Source organism: Eleutherodactylus coqui, chromosome 1 (genome assembly GCF_035609145.1).
Source record: "Eleutherodactylus coqui strain aEleCoq1 chromosome 1, aEleCoq1.hap1, whole genome shotgun sequence".
Lineage (NCBI taxonomy): Eukaryota > Metazoa > Chordata > Amphibia > Anura > Eleutherodactylidae > Eleutherodactylus > Eleutherodactylus coqui.
In genome coordinates this window covers 195,649,083-195,669,796 of record NC_089837.1, presented here as the reverse complement: position 1 = coordinate 195,669,796, position 20,714 = coordinate 195,649,083, and the positions used below count along the sequence as shown (strand labels likewise).

Sequence of the window (20,714 nt, the reverse complement as noted above, 5' to 3'; positions counted from 1 at the left end):
GCGTCTAATCGCCGGATTAGACGCGCTTGCGCAGTCCGGTCTTCTTCTTTTCTGAATGGGGCCGCTCGTGCCGGAGAGCGGCTCCGTGTAGCTCTGCCCCGTCACGTGCCGATCCCAGCCAATCAGGAGGCTGGAATCGGCAATGGACCGCACAGAAGCCCTGCGGTCCACCGAGCGAGAAGATCCCGGCGGCCATCGTCACCAGGCAAGTAAGAAGTCACCGGAGCGCGGGGATTCAGGTAAGCACTGTCCGTTTTGTTTTTTTAAGTCCCTGCATCGGGTTTGTCTCGCGCCGAACGGGGGGGGGGGGGGGCTGTTGAAAAAAAAAAAAACCGTTTCGGCGCGGGACAACCCCTTTAATGGTTCTAGCTGTCCATCTGATGCATCTTGGAATTGATGGCACCGCGATAAAGAAGAGAAATCATGGCAAAAGCTAAAGATCAAGAAGGTGTTTAATATCATCCAGGAGGCTGAACTGCATGGAAGAGTACAATACACAGAAATACATCTTGTTTGACAATAGGTGAGGGGTGCAGTGACAGAAAAAAAAAAAGGGGGGGGGTCCTGGAGTTACCCTATAAATACATTTCAAAGGTTAAGAACGCCTTAAACTTTGATGGTCTTGCCTTTGTAAGTCTGTTTATGTGAAATTACCAATTATGGCAGGGCTTGATTGAAAGGGTATTTTCGAGACAAAATAAATAAGGGTGAATTCATATACAACACTCACTATGTGCTTACTGCCAAAAAAAATAAACCTTTTTATTCATATGGTTTTATCAGTCACAGTCCTATTTTTGCAGAAAATCTTGTCTAGTGAGAATTCACAAATAGTGCAATAAAACATTTAAAATGAAATATGAACCACCAGTTATATAACTACAACTAGTTGATATACCAGGCTTCGCCTGAGTTAATTTGATACAGATGTTAATCTGTTTGCACGGAAAATTTTATGAAGTGGTGGTTACTTCAGAGGAACTGAGGAATAAAATATGTATACACATAGAGGAGCGTTAGATTCTCCTCAGGCTGCATCTACCAATGTCCCTCTACAGAATGTGCCACCCCTCCTACACTCCTCACTTTTTACCCTTAAAGGTAACGCCCTTTTTTATTCAAATTTGCCCCAAATTGGAGGTTGCAGCCCTTCCTTAGCCTTAAAGGCAAGCTCTATCCCTGCTTCCTTATGTACGTTATAGCCTTTCAGTATATGCACACAGGATTCTCAACACGCACACGCACACACACGTCAGTTAGATTCTTTTCAGTATATACACATAGAGATGAGGTAGATTCCCTTCAGTATACAAATTAAGGTTTTTCAGAAATGAATTCTCATGTATCGCTGATTTTTGCAGTTTTTCATGCTTAGAATTGAATATTGAAGCTGCGACCCCTTTATTTTTCTATTTAGGATGTAAAAAATGGTCGTGGCAAATTTCATGTTTGTATGACAGCGGGAAGTTAGACAATTAGATTAGGTACATTACATGGAGGTGGGGAGGGGGTGTCTCTCACTTTTGCAGTTATAATGGAATACTCAAATTGTGACCCCTTTACTTTTCCTATTTAGGACCTAAAGAATGCTGCTGCCAAATTTCATGTTTGTACGACAGCGGGAAGTTAGAGAATTAGTGCACGTTTGCCCTCCTGTGTTAGTATATGGTCGTATTCTGTGTTACGACTAATTAGCGTGCAACTCAATACATTGAGCAGGAGCTTCCAGCACTAACAACGGGGAGGTAAGTGTAACACTTATGTCTGCAGACTCAGCGGGTCACCTACTTTCAGCCCTTAAACGTACTAAAAGTAGGTGATAGATTCCCTTTAACTTTGTGCGGTCATCACTTTGCAGGTATTAACAAATTTAATCCCAACTCAACAATTTATTTAATTGTTTTTATTTTTAAAAAAACACTGTCAAAAGTTTTTAATAAAAGAAACAAGTGCAAAAGATCATGATATGTTACAATGGTGGTGACAACACTGACAACAAGACATAAGCAGCGAAGTTGTGGTCTTTGCACAAAATCCTAAAGTCTTATGAGCAATATCACAGTGAGGAGCATTGCTATGAATAGTCTCATCATATGTGCCCTCTTAGAACTTGTTCAGTTTGTACATTTTGTCTCCATTCTGTCGTCTACCACAAAGTTGGTGCAAAAAGACGTCAATTCCGACGTTCCTCAAAATAAACTATATACGTGTCCACGTTAGAATTAAAACGGATTGACCTTCATATAAAATTGCGCTGGATATGCCACATTCAGTTGTAGATGTGCTTTCCAAAGTTATGCAGTACCAGCTACTGCAGTGGTCATGGATGACCTTTTGGAATGAAGCATCAGAGGAAATTAATAAAATAACTACATTCCATATGTACAATCGCACGAGAGTTCATCCATCCATGGACCATCAAACACTGATTAGCTTTTCACTGAGGTTACTGTTGGTGTCCTTCATTTCAAGTCTTGTTGTGTCTTTTCTTGGTAAGCCGTATATATATATGGATATGCAAACGAGCAGGGCTCCACCGGTGAATGTCAATGCTGGAATAGAAATAACCTGGTTATACTTCAGCACACAATCATTATGGTAATTCGCACTATACAACAGTGTTTACAATAACTTTAGATGGCTTGAAACACCATCACATAACTTTCCCGTGTCTTCATAAATCAGACATTAACCTTAGTGCAATCAGCTGTATATTTACAGTCCATGTGCCAGGTAGTGTATGGAGGGGGCTCAGGAGTTGAGACTACCCCATATGAAGTAGGTGCCAACTGTATTTTATAGCCAAAACCCATGATTGGTGATAACTTGGATCCAGGCCAACTAATCCCTTTAAGAAGGCACAGTCAATAGCAACCACGGCATATAAGTTGATAGAGGGAGGGGCACTGCCAATTAAATGCCAATGGGTTGCTATGGCAGTCAGGGGCCTAATGAAAGTGATGTCAAGAACCTTCACAGTGTGAAAGCTTCCCATCAGCTGCAATTAGAAGCTAATTGAAAAGTCACAAACTATATGGCTGCACATCCTCCTGTGGTACAAATGCCCACTGCAACAAACGAGAAAGATGCCAATATTAAATAATTCCTCAGCTTTACGTTAGTTAGTATATGGTTGTTTTATGTTTGAGGTAGAAAATGTCTGAATTTTTTCTGATTTAACTAAAACATTGCTAGATAAGAAAACCATAGTGCATTGCTGTTCTCCAGTGTACAGATCATGCTTATGTATAATTTGCTAGACATTTCCTGAACAGCTCTCCGTTTATTGAAAAAGTAACGGATTAGAACTTTTTGGGCCCACTGTAATTACAAGTCACTTGTAGACTAGAATGTAATAGTTCCAAACTGAATCCATGGCATCATGGCCTCCATCAGGGGATGCATTTATACACCTATTTATATGACGCTGTAAACAGAACTGTAACATACTTATCTGCAATCCAAAGATTAAGACGGATGCAATGGTGGAGATGACAATGGCTGCAGCGGCTGAGAATCCTTTCATAATGTTATCTGTGTATTTCACTACAACGGATGTGTAGAGACCACCAACACTAGCCAGCACTGCAAGACAACAGAAAAGTTACTGCCCGACTCCTATACATCGAACATTGATTTTATGCAGCCAGAAATGTTATTTGTAATATTTAACATTTTGGGTTTTTTCTATCCCTAAACATTTTTCCACAGACATTTCCACTTCATAACTGTGGAGTGTTCTTGCTCTTCCAGCTTTGGAGCTGGAAAGTTGTGAGCTAATCAGGTGTCTCAAAAGGTTGGCACAACACAGTTAGCATAGTATTTAAGGCTGAAAAAAAGACTTGTGTCCATCCAGTTCAGTCCATTTCCCCCTAATGTTGAATGGCAAAAAAAAACCAAGAAGACAATTTTTCCCAAACAGAATAATCCTTGGATCAACAACTGTCCTGAAGTTAACGAATATAACATGTCATATTGTATCACTCAAGAAAGGCGTCCAGGTCCCTCTTGAACTCTTTTATCGAATTTGTCATCACCACGTCCTCAGACACACAATTCCATAATCTCACTGCTTTTACAGTAAAGAACCCCGTTCTATGTTGATGTAGAAACCTTCTTTCCTCTAGAGGTAGAGGGCGAACCCTTGTTACAGTCCTGGGTATAAACAGATCATGGGAGAGATCTCTGTATTGCGCACGCACGCACACACACACACACTTATTAGGGCTGCACTGTCTTCATGGATCTGAGTGGATAGCTCCCATGGTACTGATAAGCCATTACACACATAAAGCCTGTACTTACACACTACAAACCAGACAAGGTAATTGTAACCATAGAAAAATCCTTTTTCCATGATGCTTGGTCCATCGGTAAGGAAGACACCAGCCAATGTCACTATGATGCCGGAGATGTACATCTGGATATTTCTCACCCATAAGGACGTGTCAGAACTCTTCAACACCTTCTCAAAATACACTCCTGTAAATGGAAAGAAAAGAGAACATGTTCAGGAGCCGCTTTTTCCAAGGGTGACTTATGCATATGTACAGCTTTGACCACTACGATCTACATTAAAAGTATATTACATTACTTGTCTTGTCCTGATCCTACATTATAGCTCAGGGCCCGGTTTGATGATCTCTATTATGGGAAATGTTGTACTTTTAAAAAGTTAATTCACGTAGCAAAAATAACATTCGGCCATAATTCTAGAAGCCAAACTGTTAGTTGATGCTGGGCATTGTATACAGCCAGATCCCTAACAGCACTGTGAATGCTGCTCTGGGATACAACTGCTGGAACTTAGGAGGCGAGCTGTCGGCTCTCAGGATGCGCGTTTCCCCTTGAGAGAACAGTTCTGGATGCGTTCCGCTGTTATCCCTTCTTCAAATTTATGAACTGGCAACTGCCTCTCCCTCCTGTACTTGGGGGCATGATCCTATATATTCTGACACTGGACTATCGGGGCTGACAGTAGCAGACTGTGTGCTGACACTCACCTTTAACAAAGGAAATAGTCCCATCCAGTCATCAATTTGTTCATAAATTTTCAGGAGGAATAACTGGGGAACAGCACAACAATATGCCTATAGGGAATACTCAAGTCAGGAATGGTGACAGGTCCCAGAGGCGTAACTTGAAGCTCCTAGGCCCCAATGCAAACCTGTAACAGGGCCCCCAACTATAATGCTTTATTCATAGTACTGGGCTCCCTATATGGAGAAGAGAGGCCTTATTGTCCCCTAAGGCTCCTGGGCCCGGGTGCAACCGCATCCCCTGCATCCTCTATGGTTATGCCCCCTGACAGGTCCTATACAGAGTTTTATAATTTTAGAAGTGGCCAGAGGTGGTCATACACTTTATTTCACTTCTCATCGCTGTTGTATACATTGTTTATGGTGAAGTGTATATCACAGGAGCCTGCTACATGTTGAGGTCACCTTGCACATGTGTAAAGGCCCTTTTACGTGCAAAGATAATCGCTTAAAACAGCAGAACGACCTCCTGACATTTTTCATAAAATAAGTGCAGTTAATTGCTTTAATCCCCGGAATTTTCCTCCATGAGATGTCTGCTCAGCTGGGCGTGTGTTTAGGAGATAATTATTGCAGAAACACCTTGCCCACCTGAGCAAGCATCTGGCTGGCACATTCCATTGTTCTCCTTGAGGCTGAGTAACCATTGCACTCATTGAATATGCAAAGCAGAACAAAGCTATCCCCTAGCCTCTGGAAACACTGAACAAACTGCATTCCAACTGAAAGCATTTCTAGTGCCCCAACTATGGATTTTTTTGGCAGCCTAAAAACCTTGGCTAATGATAATTGAACGAACAATACACGATTTACATGTAACGATTACCACTTCTCGTCCATTTGAATGAATTTTGAGCAATAACCGTTGCGTGTAAAGGGGCCTTAATGACCAGTGGGCCATTGGCATATTTAAGACATTACACCATGCAAACAAAAAGTACAACATTGTTAACACGACAATCTCAAATTGCATATACCAGCAAATCCAGAGCACAGAACAGCAACTGCCACGGCACCAAATCCCAGCCAGTGATTTTGTTCAATCTGTGAATTGACAAAATGTGACATTCACTGTACAATGACTTCCTCTATAATAAACATGCAGTCATTTTATTATGTCAAATGGCCACTAACTTGAGTAATGCGCGTTCTACTCAATTCTCTTTTTTTTTTTTTGTAAAAAATACCACTCTTGGCATTTTGATGCAGTGGCATTTTTTTCTGGCAAAAAATACTACATCCAGACATTTGATGGAAGTCAAGAGTAAAATATGAAAAACCTTACAAGCACTGCATTTTTTTTGGAGTGGCGCGTTTCTTACTTTTTTTGCAAATCGCAGCATGCCTTGGGTAGGACTTTTTTTTCCATAGGCAAACCTCCGAGAGGCATAACCTCTGCAGCACCACCTATTGGATGGCAGCATTCCTTCAAATCTTAAGTCTTAATGATTGGGAATAAGAAACTAAGCCAGAATCCATACACAGACAGCTGTTTCGGGGGTTTGCCCCTCATCAGTGTGCAGTAGGTTTCTGGCTTAGTTGGCGTGATGCCTGTGACGTGCACACGTCATGTACACGCAGCACCTTATTCTGAAAAGTTATCTACGAAGTTAGGTACACGTAAATATTTTCCAGGAGCATGATATATTTTAGTTTTACAACTTTCTTTCAATTACTGCCAACCAGTAATATACTGATTTAGTGTAAACAGCAATACTTGCTTCAGACCTATTGTTTAGGGATTATTCACATTTGCAGATACTGTGAACGTACAGATCAAATGTGAATTTGTCTTTTTTTAGCAATTTGTTCAATTTTTGCTTTCGCATTGTATTTAGTTTTGTTCTGATTTGACAGTTTTCCATCTACATTTCTATTTTTGTTAAAGGGTTCACTTTTTTTTTTTTCGGTGTTTAAATATGTTAAAATATGTATGATTAAAACAACGGAACAAATCCGTACATGTGAACATATATTTTTAAAAATTCAACCCGTTGACTTTTATGGGGTGAAAGCAGTGCAGTTGGAACATGGTGGGTTATGAAAAGAGAACTTGTGCAGTATAGTAATGGTCATAGATTATGGGGCGTTGGTGGTGGTGGTGGGGGGGGGGGGGGGGGCAAATGGAAGTAGAACCGATTTGGCCATTTAATTGTTTAGGCGATGCGGCCAAACTTGATTGTGGCAACTTGGCACCTACCCAAAGAAAGGAAGGAGGGGGGGGATGTTCACTGGAGCTCCATCGGCCCTGCAAGACACGATTGTGGAGAACCGAAGGCTTGCATGCCATCCTAGGGCCTAGTGAAGATAGATTTTCTCCTATTGAGCCCTGTGTGTCTACTCCATGAAAACAAAGCCCCAAAACAATAGTATCATTTAGTTTATTTTTATTTCTCTCCACTCAATTTTTAAAAAGTTTTGCGTATGTGTGCGCAATGACGTTTTTTACTTTTTGCAAGTCACGTGCACTGATGCTATTGAAATGGCCAATTCGTTTGAGAGCTCATTCACATGGGTGTATTGCCACCACGTATTATGCATGCCCATTTCCTGTGCGTAACACACGGTAAATGGAGCCAATAAAAGTTGCGGACTTTCATTCTTCCATTCACACCTGCGTTGGAACTGCGAGGGGACATCCGTATAAAACACAGGAGAAATGAATCACAGCATGCTCTATTTCTCCGGGTTTCTCAGTGTTTAAGGCTGCGTATATAAAAGCGTCGCCCCATCACAATGCCTGCAAAAAGACAGCGTTTAATACAGAGCGAGGAATTTGGGGGAAAAAGTCTCACTGCACACGTCCGTGACATCAGAGTTCCGGGCATGTGCAGTGCCAATCGCAGCCCGTACGTGATCTCTGCTGGCAGTGCGAAGGTCTGCAATGGGTACAACACTGCGAGACCCGCAGCGTTGTACTTACACACCCGTGTAAATGAGCCCTAAGATGTGTTCTTTCTCTGCACACACCCAAACGTGCATGTGAACGCAACTTTTTTTATGCACAAATACGTCCATGTGAATCCAACCTTAAAAAATAAAAAAAATGTATTGGCAATGTTTTTACAATGAAAAAACTAGTTATCCCCATTCCATAAGTGTGAATGATCCCTTCTACTTGTTTGACTTGGCGGTGCCCTCCATGTTAGCTGAAGGCAGAAGAGCATATACATCTAATCTGTAGTTTATTTAACAAGTGGGATAGATACAGGATATGACAAGAGTCCAATATTATGTTTACTGTTCAACAAAGTAGCTCTGAATGGAAGGCACTGAAGGCACGTTTGTCCCACGAACTGACTACACTAATGGTATTCCTGCACAGCTTGCGTTATCCCAGTCACTACTATGAAGTATGTGCTACCTTTGTGAAGTACTATGCTCCATTTACATGGGATGAGCTGTCAGGAAACCATGCCGGACACTCATCCTAGTGGTGCTCGCTCCTGAACTGTTACACAGGAGCGAGTATCGCTGGCATCGCTCACAGCACTGCCGGCATGGAGGTGGAGCGGCCGGGGAGCGTTCTCCCCCCACCCGCCTCCATTCAGATGCGATCGACTGCTATTTACACTGAACAGCCGTCGTTCCGTCTCTGCATGCGTTTACACAAAACGATGATCACTCCTGAAGGAATCTGAACAGTTCTGAAAGCTAATCATCCCGTGTAAAAGGGCCCTTAGGAAAAACAGCTCAGCCTCCAAGCAGGCGACACAGTCTTACCCTCAGAGAAGCTATGTATGATGAAATATCACACACTCCCGAGTGCAGCACGAAAAGTTGGATTGAAGACGAAGCTTAATTTAATGAATTTAAATAAGTATTTCATGAATCATCTTTCAGTGTGAAGTATTTGGAGACGTGGCATCCCGAGTGCCACCCTGCCCATTATAAACTACCAAGGTTGCCAAATCATGAGTAACAAAATGTTCTTGTACTTTACTGAAGATTAAAGGGATTGCGACTCCAGCAGACACGTCCGGAAGGTAAAGTACATGTTCACACCACAGTGGCCTCTTGCCCTATGTCAACCGGCAATAATTTCTCACTGCACAGTTGGATCATCGGCTTCTTTTCGTCAACTACTTATTTTCTCAAATAATTATGGATACTGAACACAAGACGGAAAGGAAAAAACTACCAAATGCAGCAACACAACGTCAATGAGTTCTGTTTGCTGTCACACTGAAGGCAATACACAATACAATAGCTACATAAACTGTCTGACAGATCACCGCACCTACTTCACAAACATCCTGTCAATACCTCCGGCCAAAAGGAGGAATTCATGTAATCTGCAACAGTCCTACAGAAAGGAACATGCAGTATTACATGCCATGCACTATATGGCCCAAAGTATGGGGCTTCCCCTCTTAATTGTGGAGTTCAGGTGTTACACCATGAGCAGTATGCGTTGTACCGAAGAGCTGAAAGAATGTAGCTGTGGCACGAGGAAGGGTTCAGTTGAAGCAGAAACGTTGCTTAGTGGATAGTTGTTGGCATAAATTAAAAAAAATATCCAAGTCAACCTTGTTATTTATATTTACAGGATGCCTCCAGAAGTAATGCTCCTTGTACACCTATCGAGAAGTGCCCGATTCTCATTTGCACGAGATGACGTCATCAGCTACTTCACAATCGTGCACCACTGTCATTTCGAATCGTTCAGTTCCCATTCATTCTATGCGAACACTCCGTGATCAGTGCCGGTGCTGATTTTTATGCCAGCTAAAACGGGGGGAGGGAGACGAATGAGAATCTCACGATTCTTGTTCGTCATTCAGTCATTGGCGCACGTTTAACCTGAAAAATTATTATTCATTTTCACTCTTCGTCCGTCTAAGCTCAGCATTAGTTTGTGAAATTTCTGATCTAGATCTACCCCTTACATGCCCAATAGGGCCGAATACAGATAAGGTAAATCCTTATATATAAAAGTCACATAAAGCTGCCAAAAGACTTAAATCACGTAGTAGATTAACAACAGGAACTTCTTCCAGATGCTGTTCAGTACACATACTATACCAAGAAAATACTGTAGAGCCACCCTCACCTGGTATCTAAAGGGGCAGTCCATCCTGGCATCAGGAAATACATAGTACTGCACTATACTGTACAGCGGTGCCAAGAAACAGCCAATCAGTGCATGACCTTAAGTAATAGATGTTTTACCACTGCTATGTCCATGCCGATTGGTTGAGTTTACAATACCAGCCTATCACAGGTTGGCAGCGTCTGTGGCATTGTGTGTGGAATCTGATTTCAATGCAAAATATTGTAACCCGAGGCCATTGTAACTGTTGTGGGCGATCAAGTAAAATCTACTTTGTCTTATTGGGCCGGCAGAGCTGCTATTAGGAAGAAAACCCCTCAGTTACCTTCATGTCAGTGTGTAAAGTGTTTACTGAACTGTTAGATGTACATAAAATGGATGATTATCCACTCAAAAGTAACCATAGAAAAGTACTAATGTTGCATAGTGCCCAACTTACCTGGACCAGTGAGGCCTCGGCCGGGTTATATTGTACCAGTGTGACCCCACCACATAAAATGAAGACGGAGAACCACTGCAGTTTGCTGAGCGAGCGGTTCAGCATGAGTACGGTACATAGAGCAGTACATGGGATTTTCAGCTGGTATGTCACCTGCAAGGAGAAGGAACTTGGTCATGGACAAGTAAATACAAGAATAACTCCCCCCCCCGGTTACCAATCATATACGGTGCAGCAGCACTATATTACAGGAATACTACATTCTAAAAAGAGGAGGAGGGCACTGAAAACTAAACTGTAAATATATCAATCTATATACCGTACAAATAGGAAGATGGAACAATGCCTCAGCAGTGCCACCTATAGGATGGCAACATTTGCATATTTCCCAGAGGAGCATGGATGACCTTATAACTCTCCTCACACACCTTCTAGGTGCTCTCCTTGGGGTGAAACAATACCCTGCCCGACCCACATCTATAAGCCTCTCACTAGCCAAGCCAGAAACCTACTGCACACTGATGAGGAGCAATCATCCCCAAACCGCTGTCTGTGGATGGTTTTTCTGTCTTTGGCTTACAATTCCCAGTCATTGGTTCTAAGGCTTGTTAAAAAAGTCTGAAATTGACTTGCAGGAATACTGCCTTCCAATAGGTGGCGCTGAAGAGGTATCATTCCGTTTGCATATTTCCCAGAGGAGCATGGATGACCTTATAAGTCTCCTCACACATCTTCCAGGGGGTCTCCTTAGGGAGAAATGATACCCTTCTTAATCTATATACATGCACACACAACATTAGGAAGATAAAGTCATTACTACCTGGTAAATGGCTGCATCAAGATTACTCAGTGCCACAAAGGCCATGTTATTTTGCAACGCGTATACCAGGGACGGCACAGACAGCTTGAGCATTTCCACCGGACTTCCCAAGACATTTTCTCTTAATGATGTAATCAGTCTGCTGGGACTTCCAGTTTCTCTATATTAATAAGAAAAAGAATTAACCTTTTTGAGCCAATACAGTGTATATACGAGTAAGACATCAATGTACAATGAAGCATTCACATAGGTTATTACGAAGCCTATTAGCATTGTTACCATACACTAATTATTTCTGCATTCATAAATTAGCAGATATACATAACATTTCCATAATTACACCCACAGCCCTGCCATAAGCGGCTTGCTTTGAATATGAAGTATTAATTGTTTGCCCTGAAACCGGCCGCACCAGCCATTGGCAAGGAACTGGCGATGGGCTCCTAAAGTCACCTCCCATTGCAAAGAACAAGCGGCGAGGAGATCAAAGGTGAGCAAGGGGGAGAGAGGGGAAAGGGGCGACGGCATGGTGACCTCGGCGTACATGCGCCAGGGCCTATGCCGTGTGAACGGGTGCACGAACAGTAGATTTGGGAGCCTATTCACGAGCTTCTACACCTTAGATGGTAGAGTATATCGGCCGGCGGTGAAAACGCTGGCCGATATACGCATGTGGGAAAGAAGCCTAAGGCAACTCAGATATTTACGGCCCCGCCACCGGATGTGTCAGAAATCTCTTATATTTGATGGTCCTGCACTTAGATGAGGAATTGTGGTAATAGCAGTGCCAGTCTGGCTGCAGCTGCCACCTCACCATGCCGATCTGTGACAGCAATTAGGGAGTATTCACTGACAACACCCAAGGCAGCCCAGCAGGAATAAACATAATCATGGAGTAGTTTGACTCTAAACTGTTGTGACTCTAGAAGTGTATTTCATCGTCCAAGATTCGTACGTTGCGAGACGCACAAATATGAAGCCTGTTCTTTTGAATAGGGGCATACACATAACCGATGTTATACCGCATGGCACCATGATGCAATGTGGGAAACAAATCGCAGCATGTGCTTTCTGGCTGCGTGATCTCGCAACGTAGCCCTATTAAAAACAATAGTAGAACTCCTCGATTTCCGCCATGGCAGTCACAAGATCCCAGCAAACCCCGAAGTGATGCAAGGCTATTTTCACATGAAAACACCTCGCATTCCTTAGGAATTCATATGGTGGGGAGCGTGATATAGAGGCAGGGTTCATGGCCCCATACCTTGCACGCCTGTGTGAAGTTAGCCTTAGTCGCAACTCGCATCGGACTGCACTCAGACATCCTGTCCAACGTGCTGAACACAGCACATTGACTGTCTATTCTTGTCCGAAAATCGGACTAAGATAGGACATAGTGTGTTTTTTTTTTCTACTTGGACTATTTATCCAAGCCTGTGATAATAGGATGATTGGGGTTTAGGTTCTGGGTGGAGTCGTCCTTTTCAGGACGGTCAACCCGCATTTCTCATCAATAGGTTAGTATTTAGGGGATAGAATAAGGCCTAACAGGTTTTTGTATCAATTCATTTTAAATGATTGAAATAAAAGGTACATTTTAGAGTATATATAGCACAATCTATCTGTAGGGTTTACGGTTTGGTAAAAAGGACTGGTTTGCATTCTGTCAATCAGTACGATTACAGCGATAAAGTATATATATTTGGTATGTTTTATTACTTTCTGTCACCATAGCTTTGTTTTTCCATTGTTGGAGCTGTGGGAGGGCTTGTTTTTTTTGCTGTAGTTGAGGTTGGTACCATTATTGGGTACATACGACTTTTTGGCATCCTCCACTTCCTGCTGGAGCAGTGATATGTCCAGTTGTCAGGACCTCATGACCACAGTCGCTAATCACTGGGCAAAGTGAGATTATGATGGCTACAGTGGTCACATGTCCTTGGTGTCGGTGACATCATAACTGCTGGAGAACACAGAGAGGTGTGGGGTAACGGACACTGATGGAAGAGGAGTGGTGAGAGATCAGGCAAGGTAGGTTTTCCTTTATGCTTGTAGAACAAGCTAAGCAGCTTTACAAAAATTTGGTTTGCCTACATAACCCCTTTGAGTGGTCTCTGTGCTAGAATTACTTTTATGACTAGCATAATAGTTGCTCGTCAGGCTTCAAAAATCATTTTTTTGTCCTGCAGAGCAATTGCTATAGCCTTCGCTCCAGTCAACCCTCCCTTAAGTTATGGGTGGAGATTTTTAAGGGGTTTTAGAATACTACAAAATAGGGTCTGCTTTTGCACATCACACTTGACACCGTGAGCACATGCAATAATCCAGAAAACAAACAACGTAAGGGACTCACTTGGCCAAGATGACTAAACTCAGTAGTAATTTGATAACCTCGGCCACGCAGACTGCTGTAGTAGAAAAGTACATTTCTGTTGTCATTGTTCTTGTGTATCGCAGGGCCACCGTGTACGCAGCAGCCACCAGAGTCATCACCAGCAAACAGTAGAGCTTGAAGAGCAAGCTGACATTGTCTAGACAAAAAGAATATAAAAGAATTAAAGCGATGTTATATCAATAATCCCAATATTGTACTAGATGTTACATACAGCACTGCAGACCCTACGAGCCAAGCCCATGACTCCAAGAATAACACCTTCTAGATACCAACCCAAGTGCAAACACTTCCTAGGTGGACTACCCCCAGGACCTATGTCCCATTACATCTAGTAGGACCCTAGGACTAGATCAGGCTGGGTTCACTTTCATTCCTTCTGTTTTCTATTCTTTTGGATGTGCAAAACAGCAAAAACGGATGCACTATTCTACCCAGCAAAGTAAAAAAACCTAACAGACCATTATAAGTGGATGTGTTATATCACACGCATCATGTATAAAACAGAGCAAGACACCGGTGTGAACAGAGTGTTATATAGCCGTATGTAGTCATGTCTATGGATTGGGTGCGAATGGATTTTTTTTTTCGTTTTACCAAAGCCCGCACCACTCTTATCTATGGATCCTGCTGGTGGCCTTTTTATGATATCAAACTAATTATTCAGGAATTATATTATGAGCCTTTCTTCAGCCCGGTGATACGGCCCATATACCACGTCAGCCCAAACCACCCATTTTAGTGGTATTGGCCGACCACCTAATTTGTAGGTATCTCCCTGCATGGCAGATATTAGGGGACAGAAAGATTATCAATTGGACTACAACATGCAGGATCCTTTGTTTCATGCTAGATAAACTGCTGCCAAGGGTGTCTGGCAGCCGCATATTCCCATTAACCCCTTGAGGACCAAACCGTTTTTAGCAGTCATTTTCTTTTTTTATGTATGTATTTTTATTTTATTCTGTAGTTTTTTTTTTGGGGGGGGGGGGGGGGGGTTGCCATCTATGTCCCCCATGATGTCATAAAAGACCTCTGGGGGTCATTCTCATGGCCTTTTTTTTCTGCTCTTTTAGCTATTACTTGGGCGACTATCGGCCTGTGTACAAGTAGCCTTACTCCAAGGTCAGGATTTCCATGGGATTAACTGATAAACCTGCTTCACAGATAGGGAAATCTACAAACCAGTGGGACAAGTACGCCTTCATTCCAATCGTGGCATTAATCTACTTGCACACTAACTGCTGTCCCCGCTGGAACAGCTCCTATGCTGCACACGTCATCCCCGAGTTGGAGGCCAAGCATATTTTGCCAGCCGCTAAATATACAACTGCCATCAGTCGGCATCCTCTAGCACTTCCATTCCTCAAAGCTCTGGCCACAATTCTGCACTTGGAGAGACTTACGTTTTTAGAGGATGGGCCTCCTAAATCTGAATCCTTATGGTCTGCATGGAACCCCAGTGAAAATTAATAAAAACACAACTTTCAGTTAGTTTTTCTTAAATATACTTAAAAGGGTTGTCCAACAAAGTTTTTTTAAAAACGTATTTTCCCCGGTCCACATAACAACAGTCATGTCTCCCAGCTCCCTGCACCTCCCACAGTTCTGTTCCCAGCGCCGGGTCTGTGTATACAGGCTGCAGCAGCCCATGTACAAGGTGTCACAAGCTGCTGCAGCCTGTAAATATTATGTCACAGGCGAAACCGGAGCTGTCGGCCCAGGAGATGAAGGGAATCGGGGGAGGTGAATATATGACTATTATTTTATGGAGCAGAAAAAATGTTTTTAAGAAAAATTTTTTTTTATCCAGACCCCCTTTAATGACGATCGTAAACCTTTGACAACTTAAGAGTTAAAAAGAACCAGTCAAAAACTTGCGATTAGAAAGTCCTATTGACATTTGCAGTGGTGTCGCAAACACAAGTGTGAAGGCCCCCTAGAGCACCAGGACCTTATGTTGCTGTTCGGTGAGGTGGTAGGGAGCGGGGTGCTGTATGCTTTATACTAAAGATCCCTGTCTTGCCCACCAAAGGTGAGCATAAAAAAAAAAACACAGCAGCCGGCCCGTCACCTGCCCTAACAGCACCAGAACTTGTTTTTTTTCAATAGTTCAGGTGGATTTTGGAAGGGACGCTCCATGCAGTATTGGACGGCAATAAGCGCTTCAGATTAGACTTGATCCTTCTGTATTACACTTGGTTGCTAACTATACTGCATTATGTCCAACACGTATAATATATGATTTATGTCACTTTATATTCTGGTACGCCTTTATCTCCTACATGCTGATCAGTGGGGGTCTCACTGCTGATCTTAGAAGGAGGACTCCTACTCTGCTGTCACTACGGGGATCACTTCCCTCCCCACAGTGTCATCACTGGCCACACATGTGCAGTTGGCGCTCTATTCAATTTAACAGGGCTGACAGAAGTGCCCAAGCGGCTGCCACTCAGCCATCTCTGCAGTCCCACTGAAAGTGAAGTGTCATTGTTCTCAGTGAGAGAAACCAAGCAATCTTGTAGATATGATACCTTTTAATGGCTAACAAAAATACATGATGTTATAGCGAGCTTTCCAACCTACTCAGGGTTCTTCAGGCATAATGGAACAGGTCTAAAGACGTATTTATATAAATACATATACACATGATCACATGGGAGGGCACAGACAGGATGTGATTGATTTGCACTTGAAAAAAATTCCAGAACAGGATGGTATGATTAATAGATCTGTTCCATTATGCCTGAGGAAGGACCCCGGGAGGTTTGCAAGCTCGCTATAACATGATGTATTTTTGTTAGCAATTAAAAGGTATCATATCTACAAGATCACTTGGGTTCTCTTGCTGGGAACAATCACACTTTGTTCTACTTGCTAACACCGTACCAAACTTTTTACATACGGCACTTGTGTGACCAGTGCTTCATTTAGTCTCCTCCTCTCTGTGGGGGTGCAGTAACCCCTGGAGTGAGGAAGACCCTCGTTCTTCAGATCAGCAGTGAGACACCCACCGATCAACAAGTTATCCCCAATCCTGTTGGTAAGGGATAGCCTGATATTTTGGTACAGCCCCTTTCTAGCATTCTGGCTTCTGTGCATTATATTTTCTCTTCTGCCGTCTCTTAGGCCTAGTGCCCACGGCCGTGACGGGCTCCGCAAGCGGAATTCCGCAGCGGAGTCCGTCACGGCGCCCGCCCAGAGACCCCATACTCATCTCCGAATCTGGCGGTGGGAGGAGAAACATTTTCACGCTGTCTTCCGCTGTGCTACAGTGGGGGATAGCGAGACGGCCGGCTTCCATTGATATGTGGCAGAAATCCGCCCGTGGGCATTAGGCCTTATGATACTGCTGATGTGTGCCCTCGGGGTGGGGTGTAATCTGCTCCGGTTTGGGATTTTTGTTCAACAATTTTAATAAGAGTTTGAAATAAAACATATTCACCTGGAAGGAGGCAGAAAAGTGTCCTTTTGGCCTCTTTCAGGTCAGTTTTAAGTGAGAGAATTTAAAAAACTGCATATTCTGTAGCATTCTTTTATTTTCTTTCATGTTAAGCGGGAGCTTCGGGTGTCACCATCTACCTCTACAGCGGCGCGTCATTCTCACGATCCGCAAAACTGGCACGAGATTCTTGCTCTAACTTGCAGCTCCTGGGCCCGACCTGCCGTGTACCTGTTATCATACTTGTCTTAGGGTTGGGGATGTTCACACCCCACAGGTCTTGGCTACAACCCTTTCCTCTGCTCCCCGATTCTGGTGATCACAGGCTCCGCGCCAATGCCAGCACCCTGCCATAACATAGAAGAAGTACGCGTCTCCTCTTCTAGTCCTCTTTGCTGGCTGGTGCAGATTTCTCCTATAATTTACAGCAGTTTCTGGCATATATTACACATAGATGTGCCCGTCTGGTGCCAACATTACACATAGATGTGCCCGTCTGGTGCCAACATTACACATAGATGTGCCCGTCTGGTGCCAACATTACACATAGATGTGCCCGTCTGGTGCCAACATTACACATAGATGTGCCCGTCTAGTGCCAACATTACACAGATGTGCCCGTCTGGTGCCAACATTACACATAGATGTCCCCGTCTGGTGCCAACATTACACATAGATGTGCCCGTCTGGTGCCAACATTACACATAGATGTGCCCGTCTGGTGCCAACATTACACAGATGTGCCCGTCTGGTGCCAACATTACACATAGATGTGCCAGTCTGGTGCCAACATTACACATAGATGTGCCCGTCTAGTGCCAACATTACACATAGATGTGCCCGTCTGGTGCCAACATTACACATAGATGTGCCCGTCTGATGCCAACATTACACATAGATGTGCCCGTCTGGTGCCAACATTACACATAGATGTGCCCGTCTGGTGCCAACATTACACATAGATGTGCCCGTCTGGTGCCAACATTACACATAGATGTGCCCGTCTGGTGCCAACATTACACATAGATGTGCCCGTCTAGTGCCAACATTACACATAGATGTGCCTGTCTGGTGCCAACATTACACACAGATGTGCCCGTCTGGTGCCAACATTACACATAGATGTGCCCGTCTGGTGCCAACATTACACACAGATGTGCCCGTCTGGTGCCAACATTACACACAGATGTGCCCGTCTGGTGCCAACATTACACATAGATGTGCCCGCCTGGAGCCGACAAGCCCTGTGCACTTCTCAGGAAAGTGGCAAGGCTGGCGCAGAAAGTTGCACAAGCGAGATGCACACCACAAGCTGCCCCTTCCCTGCGCCAGCACGGTGTGCCCCCTGCATCCTGCACTACAGGACGTGACGGCTGCTTCATGCATCTCTATGGGGACGCGCACTAATGTGTCAGCCGGCGCCTCATGACAGCCCTCCCACAGGGAGCAGCCGGTACACTGCAGTGTTCTCGGACACAGGGCTGCTGCCGCCATACCGGACTAGTGCCGTCCCCGCCGCCGCGCCGGTTCATTGCAGGCACTTACCCTTAGCTGCCATGGCGCCTCTACACAGCGGGCTCTGCTGCGCCGCACTGCCGGAAGTGACGTCAGTGTGACAGCTGGTAGCGGCGGGGAGGTGGTGCCCTCGTGGTGCCCTCCCTGCACCCACAGCTAGTCGTGCGGCGGACATGTAGTGGTGAACACCACATTGCACCCTCCTGGGGCTGCGGACATTACAGTCTACGCTGACAATACCGCCCAGTCATCTCTATGGGCTCCCTCACACTCTGCGTTTTTGCGCCCCCCTGAGTCTGTATGCTCATGTGAAGACCGGGTCGGATCCGGCAGCGGACCCGGTGACCCCTGGGCAGGACAGACGGATCCATTGATTGCAATGGAAGCCGTCCTCACAGAATCCAGCTCGAAATAGAACATGCTGCGATCTCCCCGCGAGCGGAAAACCGCAATTCATTTCCGCTCATGGGCATGGAAACCTGCTTTCACATTGCATGCTATGGCTGCTTTTTGCTGCAGACTCTGGAGGTGGACGCCCGCTCTGGCTTCCGTAATGCAGATCCGCCCGTGTGCGCTGGGCCTCAGGACGTCTGCAGATGGGCTATTTTGCGCACGCAAACTGCAGAGAATAGAAACCATAATGGCTTCACTCACATTCTGCATTTTTGCACTCAATTTTGAGAGTCGTCGAAGGTGTGTAAAGGCACACCCCGCAGGAAATCGTGCACCGCACTGTGCGACTTTACGGAGGTAATCGATGACACCGGGAACTATTTAGACTGCTCAGCCGGTTCCATAACGGCACAGATCTGTCCTGCGCCAATGTGAACAGCCCTGGCAATAGAATCCGGGCATGTCCAATCACGTCATGCTCTTGTGAGCGTATCTACACGTACCCCTAAGGGCTCCTGCGGGCGAGCGTATGTGTAGATACACTTGCAATAGCATGGCGTAATAGCGCTGCCGCCGGCTAATCTGCGCATTCTACTGCACTTTTCTACGCTGCCAGGCCTGTTCACATTGGCGCAGGATAGACCGATGCCGTTATTGAACCGGCTGAGCAGTCTAATTAGTTTCCGTTTTATCAAAAAACATCGCAAAATTGCGCAGTTCAGTGTGTGATTTTGAGGAGACAGGATGTGCCTTGCACCCCTCCCCCCCCCCCCCCCCCCCCCCGCAGACTCCTGAAATAGAGTGCAAAAATGCAGAACACATTATAATCAATGGGTTCTATTCTCTGCTGTTTGCACATCTGCAAGCCCCAAGGGCTTCTTCACATGAGCGAATGCGCAAATATGCTGACTTCAGTAGAAAGAAGCTTGTCTGTGCGTGTATCTGCACACAGTGCTGTATTTTTTGCGCACACAGGCGCTGTACATATACGCCACAACACAGCGTACTGATTTAAAAGGCTATTTAGCCTAATGAGGTCCAGATGTGTTCTAGTTTTTCTTTTGCGCAGCGTGTTGTAGATCTGCGCCCCTCCCATAGGCTTCTGTGGGGACCTTTGCTGTGCAAATACGCAGAAAGAAAGAGAAGTTCCTATTTTTTCCCTATTATGAAACCAATGATTTTCAATGGTTTCATACAGATTTGCGATTTTTCAGTACAGCTTTGGATCGCGGAAAAGAAATCTGCGATATCGCTCAGTGTTTTCAATGGGGCCAGCGGCAGCAGCGCTAGCCCCATTGAAAACATAGGCAGTATATCGCTGACTTCGGCCACTTCTTTGACAGCTATGGCAGGGGATTCCTTCATCCCCAGCTGTTGCCGAAGTCTGCTATGCTATCCCATTGCTTTCAATGGGGCCGGCACTGCTGCTGTCAGACCCATTGAAAGGAGTGGGTTTAAGGCAACCCCCGCCGCATGAGAGAGGCCTCCCTCTCACAGACATTTGGACGCATGTGTTTTTTAGTGAATGAGAGCTGTCTGATTTGCTGGCTCTGAGCGGGCGGCGTTGCTGGATTGGCTGCCCTTGGAGATGTGATGTTTCTGTGACATGATGTGCTCTGAT

At 44.5% G+C, this 20,714-nt stretch overlaps 1 protein-coding gene across 1 annotated transcript; it reads right to left on the bottom strand.

Annotated features, from left to right (window-relative positions):
- Positions 1–1,888: 1,888 nt before the first annotated feature.
- Positions 1,889–18,790, bottom strand: SLC35A1 (solute carrier family 35 member A1). The gene is made up of 8 exons (XM_066605168.1): positions 18,731–18,790; positions 13,705–13,882; positions 11,352–11,511; positions 10,532–10,684; positions 6,017–6,083; positions 4,306–4,482; positions 3,451–3,585; positions 1,889–2,552 (listed from the first exon to the last, which is right to left on the bottom strand). Exons 1-8 carry the CDS (start codon positions 18,741–18,743, stop codon positions 2,419–2,421), a joined length of 1,017 nt encoding a protein of 338 aa, XP_066461265.1. The 5' UTR covers positions 18,744–18,790; the 3' UTR covers positions 1,889–2,418.
- Positions 18,791–20,714: the final 1,924 nt, after the last annotated feature.

Coding starts and splice junctions, on each gene's coding strand:
- SLC35A1 (XM_066605168.1), bottom strand. Junction 11,512..13,704: donor AGTTTAGTCATCTTGGCCAA/GTGAGTCCCTTA, acceptor TTATTAATATAG/AGAAACTGGAAGTCCCAGCA. Junction 4,483..6,016: donor TCTGTGCTCTGGATTTGCTG/GTATATGCAATT, acceptor TTCCATTTACAG/GAGTGTATTTTGAGAAGGTG.